Source organism: Artemia sp. Qi Xiang Cuo, chromosome 17, assembly GCF_049724085.1.
Source record: "Artemia sp. Qi Xiang Cuo chromosome 17, ASM4972408v1, whole genome shotgun sequence".
NCBI classification, from domain to species: domain Eukaryota; kingdom Metazoa; phylum Arthropoda; class Branchiopoda; order Anostraca; family Artemiidae; genus Artemia; species Artemia sp. Qi Xiang Cuo.
Window position 1 is genome coordinate 34,934,943 of NC_142810.1, and position 24,554 is coordinate 34,959,496.

General features: G+C 34.8%; 1 protein-coding gene across 1 annotated transcript in view; it reads left to right on the forward strand.

Moving 5' to 3' along the window:
- LOC148942136 (voltage-dependent T-type calcium channel subunit alpha-1H-like) overlaps positions 1 to 24,554 on the forward strand; it is a 386,818-nt gene that overhangs the window by 310,265 nt on the left and 51,999 nt on the right. The window contains exons 19-21 of the mRNA XM_089103241.1: positions 8,004 to 8,174; positions 18,437 to 18,646; positions 21,204 to 21,396. Coding sequence (XP_088959367.1) covers positions 8,004 to 8,174; positions 18,437 to 18,646; positions 21,204 to 21,396 — 574 coding nt within the window. The remainder of the gene's footprint in view (positions 1 to 8,003; positions 8,175 to 18,436; positions 18,647 to 21,203; positions 21,397 to 24,554) is intronic.

The window sequence follows — 24,554 nt, forward strand, 5'->3', positions numbered from 1 at the left end:
TCTCAAACTCATAGCTTTTGACTGGCAACACTAAAGTTAATGAATCCTAAATCTTTTGGAAACAGCCTCTATTTTCTGTCTGTTTTTAAGTTTTGATGTTGCTCCTTACTTTCAGTTGAAGAAACTTTTTTTATAATTTAATTTCTGATCGCGGGGGGCTGGGGACGGTTGAAGTTGTTTTCACGTAAAAATACCCTCCACCTCTTCCATGGAAAATTCCCCCCCCTCAAGACAATCCCATTCCTGTCGACTTTTGGAAGGGGTTTCTTCATTTTTCGATAATCAGGCAATTTTCTCAAACTCATAGCTTTTGACTGGCAACACTAAAGTTAATGAATCCTAAATCTTTTTGGAAACAGCCTCTATTTAAAACTTTACCAAGATGTCTCGAGTTACGCATCAATCTCTAAGATAACACAAGCTTGCGATGCCCGTTTTTCCAAAAGGGAGCATTTCTCTAATTACAAAGACAGATACCTTTTAGTTACATCGGAAAAGATTTTTGAAAGAAATAACTATTTCTATCGTTTTTTTTTTGGGCACCAAGTAAACTAAAACCACACGGAATCAGGCAACAGAGTCTCTCAAACCCCGTAAAAATGACCCAAACCCCCGTGCAACTGAACCCCCTTCAACTAAACCCTCGTGCAACTCAACCCCCCATGCAACTCAATCACATTTAACTAAACCCCGTGTAACTGAACCCGCGTGTAACTGAACCCCCGTGCAACTGAACCCTTGTGCAACTCAACTCCCGTGCAACTCAGCCTCATTTAACTATACCCCCTTTAACTGAACCCCCCATGTAACTGAACCCTTGTATAACCGAAACCCCGTACAACTGAACCCCCGTGCTACTGAACCCTCGTGCTACTGAACCCTCGTGCACCTCGACCCCATTTAACTAAACCCCCGTGTAACTGTACCCCCTTTAATTGAACGCTCGCGCAACTCAACCGCGATGCCCGTTTTTCCAAAAGGGAGCATTTCTCTAATTACAAAGACAGATGCCTTTTAGTTACATCGGAAAAGATTTTTGAAAGAAATAACTATTTCTATCGTTTTTTTAATGGGCACCAAGTAAACTAAAACCACACGGAATCAGGCAACAGAGTCTCTCAAACCCCGTAAAAAAAAATCAAACCCCCGTGCAACTGAACCCCCTTTAACTGAACCCTCGTGCAACTCAGCCCCCCATACAACTCAATCACATTTAACTAAACCCCGTGTAACTGAACCCGCGTGTAACTGAACCCCCGTGCAACTGAACCCTCGTGCAACTCAACTCCCCTGCAACTCAACCCCATTTAACTATACCCCCTTTAACTGAACCCCCCATGTGACTGAACCCTTGTATAACCGAAACCTCGTACAACTGAGCCCCCGTGCTACTGAACCCTCGTGCTACTGAACCCTCGTGCAACTCGACCCCATTTAACTAAACCCCCGTGTAACTGTACCCCCTTTAACTGAACCCTCGTGCAACTCAACCGCGATGCCCGTTTTTCCAAAAGGGAGAATTTCTCTAATTACAAAGACAGATGCCTTTTAGTTACATCGGAAAAGATTTTTGAAAGAAATGACTATTTCTATCGTTTTTTTAATGGGCACCAAGTAAACTAAAACCACACGGAATCAGGCAACAGAGTCTCTCAAACCCCGTAAAAATTATTCAAACCCCCGTGCAACTGAACCCCCTTTAACTGAACCCTCGTGCAACTCAACCCCCCATGCAACTCAATCACATTTAACTAAACCCCGTGTAACTGAACCCGCGTGTAACTGAACCCCCGTGCAACTGAACCCTCGTGCAACTCAACTCCCGTGCAACTCAACACCATTTAAATATACCCCCTTTAACTGAACCCCCCATGTAACTGAACCCCTGTATAACCGAAACCCCGTACAACTGAACCCCCGTGCTACTGAACCCTCGTGCTACTGAACCCTCGTGCAACTCGACCCCATTTAACTTAACCCCCGTTTAACTGTACCCCCTTTAACTGAACCTTCGCTCAACTCAACCCTCCGTGCAACTCAACTCCCGTGCAACTCAACCCCAGCCTGAGCATGTACATATTTCCTTTTGGTGAATTGACTTTCCCTTTAAGCACTCTCTGAAAGTTCCAAATTAATACACAAATTCCTTTTATTCAAATCCCAACCACAAATCAAGTTATTTTATATTGAACAACCTTCCATAAGTACATGATTGGCTCCTAAAAAATGTCTACGTCAAACGATACAACCATGTGCAATTCTTATCAAAAACAAAAACCTTGCCAAGTTTAAAAAACCTCGACTTTAGTTTCATAACATGCATTATAGTGTGCCAACTTTTAAAATATTCACGCGTGAGTCTTATTCAGTGTCTATTAATTTAAAAGAACTTTCACTGTTACTGTTTATTTGTCCTTAAATTTTCAGATAAATGAATTTAAATTGTAATGCAAGACAAAAAAAGAAAAAAAAAAGCAAGTTGAAGGATCTAATTTTACATTTAATTTACGGAACGATGGTCTGAAGTTCCCTCGGAAATGCATTTACACTACACAGTAGATAATTTACAAGAATACAGTTTTAATTAGACTTGAGCAAATTGAAGTAGTTTATTTCGCATTTAAATAGTGAAAGTTTGTTCTATTAAAGAGTTTCGAGGCAAAACTGTACCACGACCAAAAAGTATTTAAATTCAAAGTGAGTCTCATCCTTCCTTTAATTAATTTTATTAATAAATAATACAGAAACGGAAGTTATTAGAAAGAAGTTGCTGTTTTAATCCAAATTTATCTTTGGATTCTAGTACAAAAATAAAATAGGATAGAAGGATAGTTTACACATTACTCTATACAATGAAAATTAACACAACACATATGTAAAGAAAGACTATCCCTGTAAAGGAAGTGATTGTTCAAAAGGTGTTATGTGAAATTCGTTCTGTGAAATAGGAGTACTGTGATCTAACTTACTAAACTGATAGCACCGAGCCTGTTGATCCAATTTCTTTCATAACACCGTATTTGGTTCTTCGCATACATCGAGATGTGATCTTTTGCTGAAAAGCCAGATTTGTTTCTTTTTTAAGCCTGAAATTGTTGAAAATGGTGTTTTATTGACTGTTTATGCAGAGAAGGGGGGGGGGGGTAGCTGTTAACCCACGGCCTCTCCCATAAATCTTGGAATCTTTCCGAACATTCCTAGAGTTTTGTTTATTTTTCCTATAATTTGCCTTTACCTTTTGACCCCTTTACCCTGTAGAAAATTCCCGCATAATTTCTGATATCACAACTATTATGATCGTGTATAAGATCTTGAAAGGCCAACCTTGATGAAAAGAGCAAGAAGCTCGTAAATTATTAACAGTCAAAGGCATTCTCAAGTGTTTTTTCTCTCCTCTGCAATATTTGTCTTGTAAATACCAATTTTGAATTAATACAGACGGACTATCCACCAGAATAATTCGTTAACAAGAATTTCGAAATATCATCATTACTTTTATATGTTAAACACATAATCTAGAGAGTCTTCAGACTAAAATATCCTTTATTGAACCGTTGCTTTTCTTAATTAAATAAAAAAAACAAGTTTTTTAAACTGAAAGTAAGGAGCGACATTAAAACTTAAAACGAACAGAATTTATTCCGTATATGAAAGGGGCTGTCCCCTCGTCAACGCCTCGCTCTTTACGCTAAATTTTTTTATTGTTTTAAAAAACAAAGTTGTGAGACAGAGTCAAACTTTAGCGTAAAGAGCGAGGTGTTGAGGAGGGGCCAGCCCCTTTCATATACGGAATAATTTCTGTTCGTTTTAAGTTTTAATGTCGCTCCTTACTTTCGGTTTAAAAAACTTTTTTTTTTATTTAATTTCTGATCGTGTTTTAGTTAGTGCAGCTTTAATTTTGGCTCACCGTCATTGAATAAGTAAACAAAATTTGCATAAAAATTTTACTTTTCTTTTGCTAAATGGCTGTCTCTGAATTTGGTTCTGACGTAATTTACAAATTAACTTACGTAACAAACTTACGTAAGTATACGTATTCGTATATTTTTCTTCTGGCAAAAAATACAAAGTTGCATATTTTTGCAGATATGAGCTTGAAACCTATGTAATAGGGTTTACTGATACGCTGAATCTGACGGTGCGATTTTCATTAAAATTCTTTCGCTTGTAGGGGATGTTTCCCCCCTCTTTAAAAAATCAGGTAAATTTTCTCAGACTCGTAGTCTTTGATGAGTAATACTAAACTTAATAAAATTCATATATTTAGAATCAGCATTATAAGCCCATTCTTTTGATACATTTATTGACATCAAAATTTCGTTTTTAAAAGTTTCGATTACTATTGAGCCGTATCGCTTGTTTTTTTTATGTTTTTTTTTATTACGTATATATTATTACGTATATGAGGGGGTCCTCCCCTTAGTCAATACCACGCTCTTTACGTTAAAAGTTAAAAAAAATTATTCATAAACCCCTGAATCACAAAGGCCGTTTAATTAGAATAGATAGCTCTTTTGAAAGTACTAAAAAAAAATCTGTAGCGTAAAGAGCGAGGTATTGACTTGGGGGAGAACCCCCTCATATACGTAATAATTTCTGTTCGTTTTAAGTTCTAATGCTGCTTCTTACTTTCAGTTGAAAATCTTGTGTTTTTTTTTTAATTTAATTTCTGATCGTTTTTTAAATAATGCTTGTAAATCCGGCGCCCCCTGCATAGAAATGTCCCTTACCCCACAGAAACATCCTCCACGTAAAGATTCACCCGAGTAACCCCCCCCTCCAGCCCCCCCCCCCACCCCAAAAAAATCCTTCCTGAAAATGTCTGTATACTTCCCAATAACCAATACAATATGTAAGCAATGGGCAAATTTGCAGCCCTTCCCCTGGGAACTGTGGGGGATTAAGTCATCCTAAATGACATATTTATTAGATTTTCGACTATGCTGAACAAAATGGCTATCTCAAAATTTTAATTGGGTGACTTTGAGAAAAAATGAGCGTGGGAGGGGGCCTAGTTGCCCTCCATTTTTCGGTCACTTAAAAAGGGCACTAGGACTTTTAATTTCCGTTCCATTGAGCCCTCCCACGATATTCTAGGACCACTGGGTCAATACGATTACCCCTGGGGAAAAAAAATAAAATAAAGACGCATCCGTGATCTTTCTTCTGGCAAAAAATGGAAAATTCCACATTTTTGTATATAGGAGCTTGAAACCTCTACAGTAGGGCTCTCTAATACGCTGAATATGATGGTGTGATTTTCATTAAGGTTCTATAGCTTTAAGGGGGTCTTTCCCCCTTTTTTTGAAAATTAGCCAAATTTTCTCAGGCACTGAACTTTTGATGGGTAAGAATAAACTTGATGAAACTTATATATTTGAAATTAGAATTAAAATCTGATTCTTTTGGTGTATCTATTGGTATCAAAATTCCGTTTTTTAGAGTTTCGGTTACCATTTAGCCGGGTCGCTCCTTACTTACAGTTCGTTACCACGAACTGTTTGACAAAAATATAACCGATACGCAATTTCTTTTTGACACGTGATTTGAGAGACATCCGTCAATTCTCCTTTTCTAGGAGGTTTTCAATAAAAGTTTCTATGACTAAGCCTTTATTATGGAGTTTATATATAGACACAAGGGAAAACTATTAACAGAATATATAATTATTTTCTTTTAAGGGCTACTAGATCGTTTTTTAGATAGTGATAACAAAAAAAAAGATAATTTATTTGGACTTTCTACAAATCCAAAACAGCTATAAGAGAAGCACAAAAAAAAAAGAAAATTAAAGGGAAAGGAGGAACATCTAACCAGGAACACAAACACATGTCAAAACAAATAAGCAAATAAACAAAACACTCATATCTGAGGAATTCAATTCTACAGAAAACTAACTACTGAATTGAAACAAACTCTAGTAACTACTGAGGCATCTATGTATTTTTCCCACAAATTTCAAAGACTCTATAACATTTTTTATACGTCTGAATTACTAGGGAGTGTTAGAACTTTCATAGCTTTCAAAAAGTTTTTGTTAAAAGTCTCATAGCTGTCATTACTATTCTATGTTCTTCATGCCTCTTTCTTGGAGAGGGATGGGGGACAAACAGTCAGAAAATATTCAAGTCACCTAAACATAAATATTGTATAAAGGATGTTAAAAAAGAAATCACAAAAATTGTGACACTTCCGAAAAGGGGCTGAGTCACGAGACACCCTAAAATGTGTTTTCAGGCACCGGGTTTGAACCGTGTTTTGAGCAAATTCGATAAAATTCGTTTTCAGATTCTCCGTTTTCAACTCGTCAAAACTTTAAATTGTTTTCATCTTACGGATTCCAAGCGTGTTGGACACGCATTCTTCAAAATTGTAATGCGCTAGAATAACTTGGTTGAACACGGGTTCTGAGAAGACATTCACCTTGTTGAACACGGTACTAAAAACGATAATCTGCACATCCCGTGTCGAGCTCCGTGTTGGGTGTGTGGGTCTTGAAAAACAAGGCTCTATTTTCTTATCTGATTCATAAGTATGTTAAACAGCCTGATGCGAGAAGGTCAAAGTAAAAACGGATTTCCAAGATACTATAGTTGTGTTTTCAGGCACCGGGTTTGAAGTGGGTTTTGATCGGGTTTGACAAAAATCGTTTTCAGGTTCTCCGTGTTTAACTGAACCAAACTTTAAAGGCTTTCCATCTTATGAGTTCCAAGCGTGTTGAACACGGATTCTTCAAAATTGTAACGCACCAGAACAGCATGGTTGAACAGAGATTCTGAAAAGACCCAAGGCCGTGTTGAACACGGCACTCGAAATGATAATCTGTGCAACCCGTATCAAACTCCGTGTAGGAGGTGGGTAGTCTAAAAACAGAACTCATATGTGCAAAAGACATCGAAGAACTGCACCATCAAACATCTAGAGGAGAGGCCATGCTAAGGAACCCATGGACTCAATTCAGATATGGAGGGTGTTTATATTCTAAAATTTTCCGCAGCTAAGAAGAGATCTGAATCTAGGTCTGAATAGCTATTAAGAAAGAAAATAGTAGAATTCTTAAAGGAATTAAATAACCTCAAACTTGCCTATGGGGTTCGCAGTCATAGAAATGTTCCAGTTTGGAAGGGATAGGGGATAGTGCTGTTTTTGATATATTGAAGATAACGATTCATGAATAGCAATTTATAATCTAGATTTTTTTAACCTTAGATCTTGACTTCTATTAGGAAGAGGACTATGACCCCTTTGAGCAAATAAAAATAGTTTTCTAATAAAGGTGACAGTCAGCCTTTGTATAAGAAGTAAAAATCGGGTAAATCCTTGACTCATAAAGGACAAGCACACTGGTTGAGAATCTTGGGATAGCCGCAATGCCTGCAAATAAAAACAGAAAAAAAGAAAAAAGCCTGATATTTTGAGTGTTTCTCAACAAACAGCTATTTTTATAAGTATTTGACAATGATATAAGACACAAATTATAAAAAAAAAGAGTGCATTCAAAAATCTTTTGTATTCCTTGAAGAACAATAGTAGGCTCAAGAAAATTAGGAGTATTTGACTTTTTAATTTTTTTTTTCAGGAAACAACCAGCTCAACGATTAAAAATCTGCCTTCGCTGACACGACACTTGGCCGACTTCACGTGACAAAGTCATAATGAAGAAAATACTTAATTTTAAAAAGCCCCCCTTCTTCCACTGTTTTCCTACTGGAAGAAGCATCATTATTTCCTAGCATTAAAATTAAAAAGCAAAACTTCTATCACAAATAACCTCTTTTCAAACCTATACGCTCCACCCCTAGGATAAAAATTTATGGAATTTTCTTTTCCTCCTGGATATGTCTTGACATTAATCCCCACACAAAGGCAATTTCACAAAGGCAATTATCTTTTCATGTTTTTAAAAAAAAAAAAACCACTCAAAAGATATGTACTAAGTGAAAAGACTGTAAAGTATATATGAGATCTAAATTAGTATTTTTTTTATTTTATTTTTTTTGCAGGTTTTCCGGCTTCTCCGTGCTCTTCGTCCACTTAGGGTCATCAACCGAGCACCTGGCTTAAAACTTGTTGTGCAGACACTTCTTTCGTCATTGAAGCCTATAGGAAACATTGTTTTAATTTGTTGCACTTTCTTCTTAATTTTTGGAATTTTTGGTGTGCAACTTTTTAAGGTAAGAATTGATAATAATGATAAATACTATGACAAAAATTAACGAGCAAGAATTAAAATTAAGCTTAAGGAGGCATAATCTTCAGCTAATCGAAATCTATGCTAGAAAGAAGAAATTAAATTTATAACTTTTTTATTCAGGTGCTGACTAATCTCTAACCCAAAAATATTTTCTTTACCAGCTGGAATGTCATTTTGCCGAATGTCATTTGCTATTTGTCTGGACTGTCTTGACTGGATTGTCATTGCTAAAATTGAAGTATAATCTTAGTGTAATGTCGATAAAACAAAATTAACTAGATTCTTTGGTATCCGGGTTATTTTGCATCTAAAGTTGGAGCAGCACATCGCTGATAATGGTACCAAACAAACCTAAAGTACTGGTGCCAACGGTATCGTTACTTACCATTTTCGGTACTCAAATAAATCATATGTAAACATGAGTAGTAACCTATCATGAGCTCCGACGAGTACACATGTGCTGCCATCTACAATTGAGTCCGACGCTGACGGGCTATAATTTATTCAAGGATTATCGATCGAGTCTAGTGGGGTCAAGGTCAATTGATTTGTTGTTTTTTTGTCCAGGTGTATTGACACTGGGGTGATTTACATAATCGGTGGGGAATGTATTGATCTAGGACTCAAGGGGAATTAAAAAACAAATATGGCTTCTTTGATCTTAGGGATATGGCTTCTTTGATTTGGTCTGAGGTATAAACGGTCTTTAGGTCAGAGAGAAAAATTAATATTCTATTTTTAAATATGGCTTCATTGATCTTTAGTGTCAGGAATTAGAAATGACATCACTTGTTATCTTGGAATTATGCGGGAGTCTAAAGAGATAGAAAAATCCTTTTTTAAATGTGGCTTCACTGATCTTTAAGTCAGAGAGATAAATTAATATTCTATCGAAACCCTAATAATGTAGGTAGGAACATCTTAGAGATGAAGAGATTAACGCGGGAAAGGGTTTCCTATGAATTTCAAATGTGACAGCGCAGGGATGCCAAAACAAAAGGAACACGCAGAAATTACTTTTAGGCGATTATTTGGGCGAAACCGTTCGAGATATTTTAAAAGATGATTTGGGCGAAACAGTTTGAGGCATTTTAAAAGATGATTTTAGAAGATGATTTAGAAGATGATTTGGGGTGAAACTCTGTGGTCTTTATAATACGCAAGTTCCATTTGAACAGTGTTGTGATGTCCCCTACCCCAACCCCAAAGGGCCCCCCTACCCAAAGGGCCCTATCCCCGAGGGCCCCCAAAGGACCCCCCCCCCCGATACCACAATGGCCCCCGGGCCCCCAAATGCCCCCCGAACCCCCAAGTGCCCCCGGGCCCCCACATTTTTTAAAATACGTTTGAATCAATTTGTTTACATGTCTGGGTTGGTGTTTCCAAGTCCAAGAATTTGTTTTTGTTGGTTTTTATGTCTAAAGTGCCTGTCTTTCTCTGTTTGCATGTCTGATTCTATCTGCTTGCATGTCTGGGTTGGTGTTTGCCAGTCCAAGTATTTTTCTTTGTTGGTTTGTACATCTAAAGTGTCTGTCTTTCTCTGTTTGTGTGTCTGATTCTATTAGTTTGCATGTCCGAGTTGGTGTTTGCAAGTCCAAGTATTTGTCTTTGTTTGTTTGTATATCTAAAGTGCCTGTCTTTCTCTGTTTGTGTGTCTGATTCTATTTGTTTGCATGTCCGGGTTGGTGTTTGCAAGTCCAAGAATTTGTCTTTGTTGGTTTGTATATCTAAAGTGCCTGTCTTTCTCTGTTTGTGTGGCTGCTTCTATTTTTTTACAGATCTGTGTTTGTATTTGCAAGTCCAACTATTTGTCTTTGTCCGTTTGTATATCTAAAGTAACTGTCTCTCTGTTTGAATGTCTTATTCTATTTGTTTTCACGTCTGGGTTGGTGTTTGCAAGTACAAGAATTTGTCTTTGTTGGTTTGAATGTCTAAAATGTCTGTCATTCTCTGTTTGTGTGTCTGATTCTATTTGTTTGCATGTCTGGGTTGGTGTTTCCATGTCCAAGAATTTGTCATTGTTGGTTTGAATATCTAAAGTTTATGTCTTTCTATGTTTGTGTGTCTGATTCTATTTGTTTGCGTGTCTGGGCTGGTGCTTGCAAGTCCAAGAATTTGTCTTTTTTGGTTTGAATGTCTTATGTGTCTGTCTTTCTCTGTTTGTGTGTCTGATTCTATTTGTTTCCATGTCTGGGTTGGTGTTTGCAAGTCCAAGTATTTGTCTTTGTTGATTTGAATGTCTAAAGTGTCTGTCATTCTCTGTTTGTGTGTCTTATTCGCTTTGTTTGCATGTCTGGGTTGGTGTTTGCAAGTCCAAGAACTCTTCTTTGTTGGTTTGAGTGTCTAAAGTATCTGTCTTTCTCTGTTTGTGTGTCTGATTCTATTTGTTTGCATGTCTGGGTTGGTGTTTGCAAGTCCAAGTATTTTTCTTTGTTGGTTTGAATGTCTAAATTGTCTTTCATTATCTGTTTGCGTGTCTGATTCTATTTGTTTGCATGTCAGGGTTGGTGTTTCAATGTCCAAGAATTTGTCTTTGATGGTTTGAATGTCTAAAGTTTCTGTCTTTCTCTGTTTGTGTGTCTGATTCTACTTGTTTGCGTGTCTGGGCTGGTGTTTGCAAGTCCAAGTATTTGTCTTTGTTGGTTTGAATTACTAAAGTGTCTGTCCTTCTCTGTTTGTGTGTCTGATTCTATTTGTTTGCATGTCTGGGATGGTGTTTGCAAGCCCAAGCATTTGTCTTTGATGGTTTTAATGTCTAAAGTTTCTGTCTTTCTCTGTTTGTATGTCTGATTCTATTTGTTTACATGTCTGGGTTGGTGTTTGAAAGTCCAAGATTTTGTCTTTGTTGGTTTGAATAACTAAAGTGTCTGTCTTTCTCTGTTTGCGTGTCTGATTCTATTTGTTGGCATGTCAGGGTTGGGGATTGCAAGTCCAAGAATTTGTCTTTGTTTGTTTGAATGTCTAAAGTGTCTGTCTTTCTCTGTTTCTGTGTCTGATTCTATTTGTTTGCATGTCAGGGTTGGTGTTTGCAAGTCCAAGAATTTGTCTTTGTTGGTTTGAATGTCTAAAGTGTCTGTCTTTCTCTGTTTGTGTGTCTGATTCTATTTGTTTGCATGTCTGGGTTGGTGTTTGCAAGTTCAACTATTTGTCTCTGTTGGTTTGAATGCCTAAAGTGTCTGTCATTCTCTGTTTGTGTGTCTGATTCTATTTGTTTGCATGTCTGGGTTGGTGTTTGCAATCCCAAGAATTTGTATTTGTTGGTTTGAATGTCTAAAGTGTCTGTCTTTCTCTGTTTTTGTGTCTGATTCTATGTGTTTGCATGTCTGGGTTGGTGTTTGCAAGTCCAACTGTTTGTCTTTGTTGGTTTGAATGTCAAAAGTGTCTGCCTTTCTCTGTTTATGTGTCTAATTCTATTTGGTTACATTCCTGGGTTGGTGTTTGCAAGTCCAAGAATTTGTCATTGTTGGTTTGAATGTCTAAAGTGTCTGTCTTTCTCTGTTTGTGTTTCTGATCCTATTTGTTTGCATGTCTGGGTTGGTGTTTGCAAGTCCAAGTATTTGTCTTTGTTGGTTTGAATGTCTAAAGTGTCTGCCTTTCTCTGTTTGTGTGTCTGATTCTATTTGTTTGCATGTATGGGTTGGTGTTTGCAAGTCAAAGTATTTGTCTTTTTTGGTTTGAATGTCTAAAGTGTCTGTCTCTCTCTGTTTGTGTGTCTGATTCTATTTGTTTGCATGTCTGGGTTGGTGTTTGCAACTCCAAGAATTTGTCTTTGTAGGTTTGAATGTCTAAAGTGTCTGTCTTTCTCTGTTTGCGTGTCTGATTCTATTTGTTTGCATGTCTGGGTTGATGTTTGCAAGTCCAAAAATTTGTCTTTTTTGGTTTGAATGTCTAAAGTGTCTGTCTTTCTCTGTTTGTGTGTCTGATTCTATTTGTTTGCGTGTCTGAGTTGGTGTTTGCAAGTCCAAGAATTTGTCTTTGTTGGTTTGAATGTCTAAAGTGTCTGTCTTTCTCTGTTTGTGTGTCTGATTCTATTTGTTTGCATGTCTGGGGTGATGTTTGCAAGTCCACGAATTTGTTTTGTTTGTTTGAATGCCTAAAGTGACTGTGTTTCTCTGTTCGTGTGTTGTATTCTAGTTGTTGGCATGTCTGGGTTGATGTTTGCAAGCCCAAGAATTTTTCTTTGTTGGTTTGAATGTCTAAAGTGTCTGACTTTCTCTGTTTGGGTGTTTGATTCCATTTGTTTGCATGTCTGGGTTGGTGTTTGCAAGTTCAAGAATTTGTCTTTGTTGGTTTGAATGCCTAAAGTGTCTGTCCTTCTCTGTTTGTGTCTCTGTTTGTGTGTCTGACTCTATTTGTTTGCATGTCTAGGTTGGTGTTTGCAAGTCCAAGTATTTGTCTTTTTTTGTTTGAATGTCTAAAGTGTCTGTCTTTCTCTGTTTGTGTGTCTGATTCTATTTTTTGACATGTCTGGGTTGGGGGTTGCAAGTCCAAGAATTTGTCTTTGTTGGTTTGAATGTCTAAAGTGTCTGGTCTTTCTCTGTTTGGGTGTCTGATTCTATCTGTTTGCATGTCTGGGTTGGTGTTTGCAAGTCCAAGAATTTGTCTTTGTTGATTTGAATGCCTAAAGTGTCTGTCTTTCTCTGTTTGTGTATCTGATTCTATTTGTTTGCATGTCTGGGTTGGTGTTTGCAAGCCCAAGAATCTGTCTTTGTTGGTTTGAATGTCTAAAGTGTCTTTCTTTCTCGGTTTGTGTGTCTGATTCTATTTGTTTGCATGTCTGGGTTGATGTTTGCAAGGTCAAGTATTTGTCTTTTTTGGTTTGAATGTCTAAAGTGTCTGTCTTTCTCTGTTTGTGTGTCTGATTCTATTTGTTTACATGTCTAGGTTGGTGGTTGCAAGTCATAGAATTTGTCTTTGTTGGTTTGAATGTCTAAACTGTCTATCTGTCTCTGTTTGTGTGTCTGATTCTACCTGTTTGCATGTCTGGGTTGGTGTTTGCAAGTCCAAGAATTTGTCTTTGTTGATTTGAATACCTAAAGTGTCTGTCCTTCTCTGTTTGTGTGTCTGATTCAACTTGTTTTCATGTCTGGGTTGGTGTTTGCAAGTCCAAGAATCTGTCTTTGTTGGTTTGAATGTCTAAAGTGTCTGTCTTTATCTGTTTGTGTGTCTGATCCTATTCGTTTGCATGTTTGGGTTGGTGTTTGCAAATCCAAGAATTTGTCTTTGTTGGTTTGAATGCCTAAAGTGTCTGTCTTTCTCTGTTTATGTGTCTGATTCTATTTGTTTGCATGTCTGGGTTGGTGTTGGCAAGTCCAAGTATTTGTCTTTATTGGTTTGAATGTCTAAAGTGTCTGTCTTTCTCTGTTTGTGTTTCTGATTCTATTTGTTTGCATGTCTGGGTTGGTGTTTGCAAGTCCAAGAATTTGTCTTTATTGGTTTGAATGTCTAAAGTGTCTGTCTTTAACTGTTTGTGTGTCTGATTCTATTTTTTTGCATGTCTGGGTTGGTGTTTGCAAGTCCAACTATTTGTCTTTGTTGGTTTGAATGTCTAAAGTGTCTATCTTTCTCTGTTTGTGTTTCTGATTCTATTTGGTTGCATGTCTGGGTTGGTGTTTGCATGTCCAAGTATTTGTCTTTGTTGGTTTGAATGTCTAAAGTGTCTGTCATTCTCTGTTTGTGTGTCTGATTCTATTTGGTTGCATGTCTGGGCTGATGTTTGCAAGTCCAAGAATCGCGTATTCATCCAACAACGTTGGAATGACGATTTTGTCATCATAGTATACTTTACGCGTTACAAAAGAAGATTTGAAATTATTTTTGGTAGAAGTTGCTGTGACATCCATCTTATAGCCGGAATCTAGCACCATTGACGCTTTTTTTTATTCCCAAAACAGAAAAAATACTCGAAACGTGGCCATTTTAATTACACTGATGAACCAAACATGCAGCAAAATCATGGCTCATAAAGAAGTCTCCACATTTTTCAAAAACAGTCTGAAAGGACGGAAGCCCCGCCTATAGAACTGTATCGACCACGAAGGAGGCTATGTTATAAACCTATTATAGAAAAATTAATTATAATAGAATAACTAACAAAAAAAAAATATATTCCGCGGATTTTGAATGCCTCTTGCATTACCACGACGGAAAGTGGGGTAACTACCCCTTCCCTAATCCACTTAAAATCTATAGTGTTATTCGGACTAAATAGAAAACATATTTTATACAGTTTATCGTCTTTTCACCATAAAATAAAAAATTCGCACTTAAAAAACAATCAATTTATATTTCAATAGTATAATATAGGCTACTAAGTATTTTCTTCGTTTTAAATAAATTCGCTTTAGTTGTATTGAAATATGATAAAGTTAGCTACATAAGTTTAAGGTTAAAAATACAATTTCTTAAATTGCTTGTTTTTAAAATAAAATTTATCAGTCTTTTTTACTGCTATGACAAAAAAAATGTTTAGAATGTATAAGCCATTTTCAGTGAAGAAAAATGATACTATAGCCTCTTGGGGTTTAAGGCGCTGGAATTCTTACTCAAGACAATTTCTGTTCATTTTAAGATTGACTTGATTATTCCTTGTAATTAAATAAAAAAAAACAAGTTTTTTTTAAACTGAAAGTAAGGAGCGACATTAAAACTTAAAACGAACATAAATTATTCCGTATATGAAAGTGGCTGTCCCCTCCTCAGCGCCTCGCTCTTTGCGCTAAGGTTTTTTTTTGTTTTAAAAAATAAAATTGTGAGACAGAGTCAAACTTTAGCGTAAAGAGCGAGGAGTTGAAGAGGTGACAGCCCCTTTCATTTGCGGAATAATTTCTGTTCGTTTTAAGTTTTAATGTCGCTCCTTACTTTCAGTTTAAAAAACTTGTTTTTTTTTATTTAATTTCTGATCGTTTTTTAGTTAATGCAGCTTTTATTTTGGCTCACCGTCATTGAATAAGTAAAAAAAAATTGCATAAAAATGTTTCTTTTCTTTTGCTAAATGGCTGTCTCTAAATTTGGTTCTGACGGAATTTACAAATTAACTTACGTAACGAACTTCTAAATTCGTATATTTTTCTTCTGGCAAAAAATACAAAGTTGTAGATTTTTGCAGATATGAGCTTGAAATCTATGTAATAGGGTTTTCTGATACGCTGCATCTGACGCTGTGATTCTCATTCTTTCACTTGTAGGGGTTGTTTCCCCCCTCTTTCAAAAATCAGGTAAATTTTCTCAGGCTCGTAGCCTTTGATGAGTAATACTAAACTTAATAAAATTTATATATTTAGAATCAGAATTATAAGCCCATTCTTTTGATACATTTATTGACATCAAAATTCCGTTTTTGAAAGTTTTGATTACTATTGAGCCGTATCGCTTGTTTTTTTTATTGTTTTTTTTATTACGTATATGTTATTATGTATATGAGGCCCCTTAGTCAATACCACGCTCTTTACGTTAAAAGTTAAAAAAACAAATTTAATTCACAAACCCCTGAATCACAAAGGCCGTTTAATTAGAATAGATAGCTCTTTTGAAAGCACTTATAAAAACTGTAGCGTAAAAAGGTAGGTATTGACTTGGGGGAGAACCCCCTCATATACTTAATAATTTCTGTTCGTTTTAAGTTCTAATGTTGCTTCTTACTTTCAGTTGAAAAAACTTGTTTGTTTTTTTTGTTTAATTTCTGATCGTTTGTTAAATAATGCTTGGAAATCCGGCGCCCCCTTCATAGAAATGTCCCTTACCCCAAAGAAACATCCTCCACGGAAATATTCTCCCTAGTAACCCCCGCCTCCCGCCCCCCCCCCGCCCCCAAGAAAAAAATCCTTCCCGAAAATGTCTGTATACTTCCCAATAACCAATACAATATGTAAGCAATGGGCAAAGTTCATAACTTGCAGCCCATCCCCTGGGAACTCTGGGGGATTACGTCATCCTAAAAGACATATTTATTAGATTTTTGACTATGCTGAACAAAATGGCTATCTCAAAATTTTAATTGGGTGACTTTGAGAAAAAAATGAGCGTGAGAGGGGGCCTATTTGCCCCCCATTTATTTGGTCACTTAAAAAGGGCACTAGAACTTTTAATTTCCGTTCCAATGAGCCCTCCTACGATATTCTAGGACCATTGGGTCAATACGATTACCCCTGGAAAAAAAAATTAATAAAAAATAAACACGCTTCCGTGATCTTTCTTCTGGCAAAAAATGGAAAATTCCACATTTTTGTAGATAGGAGCTTAAAACATCTACTGTAGGGTTCTCTGATACGCTGAATATGATGATATGATTTTCATTAAGGTTCTATAACTCTTAGGGGTTTTTTTCCCCTTTTTTCGAAAATCAGGCGCGTAACTTTTGATGGGTAAGGTTAAACTTGATGAAACTTATATTTTTGAAATCAGAATTTAAATCTGATTCTTTTGATGTATCTACTGGTATCAAAATTCCGTTTTTTAGAGTTTCGGTTACCATTGAGCCGGGTCGCTCCTTACTTACAGTTCGTTACCACAAACTGTTTGATATCTGTTTTTAAGTTTGACTTTTGGTTTACTTTTCTAAACACTGTTTTGGAAAGTGTTTGTTTAAGTTAATTTCTGTTCGTCTTTAATTTATATAAGTGGATCATGTACTAACTGTAAGAACATCTGTATAGCTATTAAAACTTTTCCTTTTAAGAACTAATATATTGGGCTTAAATTTAAATTTTAGGCGAGATTTGGATATTCTATCGAAATTTTGGATCGTCTGTAGTTTTACTGAATAATTTACGAATACTCTTTTTTTGCTAAGAAATTTTGTGTGGATTGAGAGGGAGATTTTAAACCATAGAGTTTGAAAATCTTTGCAAGAACTAGCTAAACAGGATGGACACCTATTTCAATTACAAGTTGGATGGGCCTGTTGCAGGGGTATGGACGTTCACTTTGGGCTTCCAACCATGTAAATTTAAAAAGTTAGTCTGTTCTCTGCTCTAAAAAAACGTAACATGTCTATGTTTCTGGTAAAAAGCAGGCGTTTAGGGAAGAAGGGTCATAGACCCGCTTTATATTTCCTAATTTATTTGCCTAGGATTTGTGACATAAAATTGTCAGTTCTGAAATTTTCTTGTTTGGGAACTTACCAAAAGATAGAAAGTGCTGAGATGTGCCTGAAATTAGGAAGGAATGCTCCAACAGCCAATCAGACTTATTTAAAGCAGAGTTTAAGGTTTTAGACTTCCGCTATGATCCAGATGATCCAGTTGTACTCCTGCTATTAGTCGGCTTAAAAGTCTGGTGAATCCCCAGTTTTGAAAATATTGAAGTCTGCTGGTGTCTGGACCGTATGAGCCTGTGGTGTTTCCAAGCTCCTACAAAATTCCGAGCGGATCTAAGCAGTTATGTTCAAAGGGCGTATATCCCTTTGAAAATTATTGTCTCATATACCATCACTTTCAAGTCGATTAATAGAGAAAAACGCGCCCTTCTTTCCAATGAAAGGTTAGTAGGTGGGGTTTATTATTGCACCGAGTCAAAAGTTTGCTAATTTTTGCACTAAGTCACCCCAAAGCTAATTTTGTAGTCTGGATCGGCAGATCGGCCTTGTCTCAAGTCATTGGCCGCTTTGATTTCGCTCGTTTTGGCATATCAGAATTTTTTTTTTTTTTTTTTTTTTTTTTGCACAAAGTCTCCAATGGCTTCTTTATTATCCTCCAATAGTGCAGATTGAAAATCTTTCCATGATTCCTGTTTCCACCTTTCTGCTAAAAGTTTGCAGAAGAGGAGATGGAGGGGTTATAGGGTCGACTTGAGCATCCAACCGTACAAATTTAAATTCCACGTATGATTTCGGTTTTGAAAAGGTGCAAAATATCCAATTATTCTATAAAAAAAAATGTATCTAGGAAGAATGGGCAATTTGAATAGTCTTGGGCTGTGTACCTCCCCCCTCCCCCCAAAAAAGAGCTTTAGGTCGGGATTCTGGATGTCCAGTAATGTCTCATTACGACGTTGACTCTGATTCCGTATTCAGAACTGTGTGCCCTGTCTTATTTCAAAGAAGAAAAATTCAGTTCACCTTCCACATACCCTATTAGGCGAATTGAGTTTCAATTTCCAAAACCATCTTTTAGGTCTTACCATATTTTTTTTTTTTTTTTGTTTTTTTTCTTTATTTTATGAGCGATCCATATAGACACAACGCAATCAATAAGAAATAATGGTTAATAGCACGTTTTAATAAATTATAATTTCATTTTTAAGGGATCTTTCTTTTTCTGTGATGGCCCTGATGTGCGTAATATAAAAACAAAAGCTGATTGTTTGGCAGACCCTAGGAACCAATGGCTAAACAGAAAATACAACTTCGATGATCTTGGACAGGCGCTAATGTCTTTATTTGTTCTTTCCTCAAAAGACGGATGGGTGAATATCATGTACACTGGCTTAGATGCAGTGGGTGTTGATATGCAGGTTAGAGTAATTGCAAATAATTATTTTTGCTTTGATACTATATTCAGTTAGATTATAAAAACAACAATTGTACGGTTTTGCCTATTCTGTTCCTCTTAAGAACTTTGCACCGTTTGGAATGGATGGATCAGCAAATGATGCAGCAATTTTATTTGTCTTAGACAAGCTTACAAAAAAGGGGTTTTCAGTGTCGGGTCTATCACTGAACTTATTAAAAAGACTATGAAGCCTTTACCCTTCGTGAATATTGAGCAAAGAAACCTCTTTTTACAATTTCTATTTAATGCATTTGCATTTTTTAAGTATTTTTAACAATCGTTTAATAATGGCTTTTACAATGTTTTTACCAGGTTCAAACAGAATCATTGTACTGAATTTTAGCCTAAATTTTTAGAAGGGTGGATTACTTTCCTTCTATTTCCTTTTTTTTCTTTTGTTTTCATCTAATGCTATTTGTCCCTTTCTCCATTCTTCAGTTTTAAGACTCTGACTGATATTTAAATTTATTTTTGTTTGTCATCTAAAAATTACTTATTTAATGAACATTTTTCAATTTAATCTTGTTTTTTGCTGTTGTTTTGTATCTGTGGTGTTGTTTTATATATATATATATATATATATATATATATATATATATATATATATATATATATATATATATATATATATATATATATATATATATATATATATATATATATATATATATATATATATATATATATATATATATATATATATATATATATATATATATATATATATATATATATATATATATATATATATATATATATATATATATATATATATATATATATATATATATATATATATATATATATATATATATATATATATATATATATATATATATTGTGCTGAATTATCAAAGTTTGTGACTTAAAACTTTTTACAGAATAATTTTGCAGTCTGTAGAGTGCAAGCTAGGCTATAACTATTTATATATATATATATATATATATATATATATATATATATATATATATATATATATATATATATATTGTGCTGAATTATCAAAGTTTGTGACTTAAAACTTTTTACAGAATAATTTTGCAGTCTGTAGAGTGCAAGCTAGGCTATAACTATTATATATATATATATATATATATATATATATATATATATATATATATATATATATATATATATATATATATATATATATATATATATATATATATATATATATATATATATATACTTTTGCTATAAATACTTTTTGTCTCCTTTCTTTTCTTTGTGTGGCTCCCTATTGGATAGAAAAGGCAAAGATAAGATAACTTCACCGAAGAATTTGTATTACTAATCAAAACAAAAAGAGAAATCTTTTTATCACAAACTAACCTAGAAAAGAACAAAGTCGCATGTAAAATGTAATCCACACCCAGTAGAAAAAAAATTATGTAAAATTCAAGGAAGTAAATAAAAAATCGGAGAAATAAATAAAAACAACTAAGAAGTAAATGACAATCAAAACCAAAGAATAAAGGTAGACATTTGGTGCAATAGTTTTTTAATGAGTTAAAGGGTTAAGGTTGAAAAATAAAACACAAATTTAAAAGAAAACAAAATATGTCAAAATTTAAAAGTTAATCACAAAATCAAAGAAGACAGTACACTAAACAATGAGCAAAATCAGACAAAATTGTAATTGTGTAAAATTGGGATTGAAATATTTAGTTCAAAAACTATTGAACAAAATTGGGGGGAGGGAAAGTAAGAGAAGAGAGAGGATCAAGTATTGAAATGCTCTGTAAAAATCATTATTACATTTTTTCTTTAACATTTTGTGTGGGTGCTAATGGAGGAATAAATAGGACATCTAGAGAAAAGAGTAAAGGAACCCTGGATTCATTAATATTCTAATTTTCATACAAAATGTCTGGAGTTCGTAAATTAACTAATGTGTGGTTTGTAAGCTTATAGCAGAGATTGCGCCATCTCTCTTTTAAATTGATTATTATCTGAACCTTTTTAAGCAGATAAGAGCCAATCCTCTTTATAAACAAATTGCTACTTATTAATAAATTTGTTGTTCACATTTATGCATTCATTTATTTGAGCTTCATTTGGAATATTTAAGGAATTTAAGGAAAACATTTCAACCTTTTTGTTATGTTCATCCAGCCTTAGATCTTTTTGAGGGAAGGGCTTTCAAATGAATATTATCCAAATGATCTGCATAGCATACTCAAAGCTAACCATCTTTTTTTAAGTGCCACGTAAAGAAATGAAAATTTTTCTAATGAATGATTTTGGAAGTCAACAATATCAAAAAGAAATCAGAGAACTGAAATTTAAAATAAACATTGATTTTTCCATAAAACCAGCCTTTTTTGAAAATTGCTTTAGTAGTCAGTCTTGTAATAAATGTGTTGCTTTCAATTTATTGTAACTCAAAAAAGATTTCTGCTAGAGTAGCCTATATATATTTAGTGTACATACAGTAGTCTATATTTATTTAACTGTAAAACTTGATGCGAGTCTAATAGGGTGTATTGGAGCGTCAATACCAGTTTTTACCTTTCAGCCAATTGAGAATTATAACGAATGGCGACTTCTGTATTTTATTTCGTTCCTCCTACTCGTTGGATTTTTCGTCCTCAACATGTTCGTAGGAGTTGTGGTTGAAAACTTTCATCGTTGCAGAGAAGAACAAGAAAGAGAGGAAAGAGCAAGACGACTTGCCAAGAGAGCTCAGAAGTTAGAAAAAAGAAAGAAAAGTATGTTTTTTTTTCTAAAAAATCGGTATAGGAAGTATAGGAAGTGGCTTATTTATGAATAAAAGAGAAAACGCAGTTAGTCATTAAGTTTACCATTAAGAAGATTCAAGAATTAAAGTAGATTTATTTCCTTATAACGATAGGATTTTTTTATTACGGCGATGGTCTTGTCAAAGTATTATTTAAAGTTTGACTGCTCTATGTGTCACTCTTGATGCTTATACCATTTTGTTTTTAAAACACACTATGGTATGTACAAGTAATGACCAAGCTGTACTATGGGTGGAGTCGCATTCCAATAATCTCACGTTACGGGAGCCAATATAAAAAAATATATCAAAACATCCTTTGTTATGGAATTTTTATTTTCTTGAGTATGTCAAACAAATAGATGCATATATTAAAATTTTGTTACACGACAGCTATTTTTGCTGATAGATGGCATGTGTGTTTCTAATTCACCTGTTAATATCTGAAATCGGGCTCTTAGTTCGTTAGCATTATATGAATTGATACCGTTCAGTCATCATTTGTGAGTTATGAACGGTTTTATAAGCCTCAGTGTTAAAAAAAAGAGACTCACAACAATATATTATGCCGAATATAGAGAGTGAAATTCAAGAACCTTTTTATATGTTGAGGCACTTTGATTGTGCGACTAGTTTGCAAAACTCAATTGCAGATTGTAGTGATTTGTGATGCATTTTAAGACTGAGATCCTAATGATATTCTATTAATTCCATTTCTTTTGAAATTCTTTGAAATTTTTATTTCGAAAGGCTTTTAATTTTTTTTCTCAAGACATTATTATGTCTTGTTTGATAGGCTAAGCATTACATTTGTCCTCATATTTCCTTGATTTTCATTATAATGAAAACAATTTCTATTTCCATTTTTCATCTTTTTTCGAAAGCTGGATGCGTTCTTTCAAAGAGCCGCATACGGCTCACGAGCTGCAATTTGGCCTTGCGTTTTATAAGCTGTCTACTCTCTTTAAACGAACAAATTTGTATGTATATGTTACTGTGAAAGACCGAAATCTGGTGAATGTCGACATTCACCAGTGAAAGTCCAGAATAACAATATTTAACAAATATTTCGGACATACACCAAGTGACTATGTGTCAGCTGACCAGTCAGCTTTGTCAATCTTTTGCAAAGTTTGATTTTGACAGGTTAGGTTATAAATCTTAGAAGCGGGTTAGAAATTAGGTTAGAATGTCAGAAATACTCAACATTCACCATTAGTGCATGGTGAATGTCAACGAACACGTAGTCACTTGGTGTATGTCGGAAGTATTTGTTAAATATTTTTATCTCAGACTTTCACCCGTGAATGTTGACATTCATCAGATTTCGGTCTTTCACCGTAACATGAATAATTAAAAAAAATTTCTTGAACATGGCTGTATATATTTTTATTTTTGAAAACTGACAAACTGGGATTTCCTGCCCTGAAAAAAACAATCTTTATAGGTCAAGAGTTTAAGAAATTTTGTTTATAGTCTTAATTTTGGAGAAAATAAAAATGATATAAATGACGTCACATTTATATACATTTCAAGAGCAAAAATTACATATCCCCCCCCCCGTAGTTGTCGTATGGTTTTTAGTATCTAATACACACGCAAATTAAAAACGGTGACTTATTACTCTGAGCAGCTAAAGAAAAAGGCATGGAACAAGAAACAGCAAAAATCATACTGAATTATAAATGAAAATACTGTGCAATGAAATCTGCGGCTAGAACACATAGTAAAATTACAATGGGATGAAGGAACGTGTTATTTCAGCTTGCTAAGTGAAGGATAAAAAGAAATGGGAATTGAATTCACGCTAGAATTACTCAATTCAATTGAAATTGCTTATTTTTCACCCTTGGATGAAGAAGTGTTATTTTTGGGTCGTTAAAATGCATAGGAAGGGAAAAATTAATTCACACCTGAGTTTCTTGAACCCCCTGGAATTAAATGAAGTTTTTTTGGAGTATGTGAAGGATAAATAGGAAAAAGGAATTGAACAGGATATACATGAAGGAGGAATCGGTTTTCAGTATCTATGACACGAGAAAAGTTCCAAAAGATGACAAATGACTCTGAAGAGCTAAGGAAAAAGACATCGAACAAGAAACATCAAAAATCACATTGAATAGCAAGCGGAAAAATAACACGGTAATTATGCTATTGCTTAACCTACATACTTCAGAAACTACAATGGAACAAGGAATATGTTATTTTAGAGTCTGTAAAGGATAAACAAGAAGTAAGAATTGAATTCCAGCCAGAATTTCTTAGTTCAACTAAACTTTCTAATTTGTCACCCAATGACTTGAAACTAAGGAATGAAATGATAATTATGCCAATACGTAATTTAGATATTTCAGAGGGCAGATGCAGTGGAATATTCCTGGTTGTCATTAAATTATATAACTAATTAAAGGAGCAATTAAAGGAGAAATATAAAGACTGGGGAAAAGCTGGGAATGGAGTTTCTTTGGTATCTATAACGTCGTGCGAAATAACACATGATTTTGAATGAATCTGAACAGCTAAAGCAAAATTCATGGAAAAATGTCTGATGTAGTGATGCACGAAAATGAAGCGTAACGAGATATGCAACTAGAATACACGCGACAACAAATATAACAACGAATCCCAAATTAAAATAGTGGACAAAGAAATCTGCGGTTAAAAAAAGCTACAGGGATGATCATATCGAACAAAAAAGAAAATATGCGGTTAGATGAGAAGCAACAGTGAGAATCACAACGACTCCTAGGAGAAAACATATCCTATAAAATGGGTGATTCTTTGATGAATTAAAAGGAAGGAGGAATTGAATTCACACAACAATTTCTTAATTCAATCTAAATTGCTGATTTGACACTTCATGACTTAAAACAAAAGAATAAAGCAAGGACTATACTAATTCGTAATCAGAGAATCAAACATATACCATAGTGACGCGTTCCGAGTACCAGGGTCAGGATCACTTAACGTTCTCGAGCAAATAATCTCTGTCGGGAACAGCCCAGGGAAAATTCTAAAAGTTTATAACCCTCATTCTACAGGCAGAAACAGTTCTAATTTTAAATTCAATTTTTTATGTCTTTAATCTGGTCACAAGGAAAAGTTGTATTTTACGCTTTCCTTATAAAA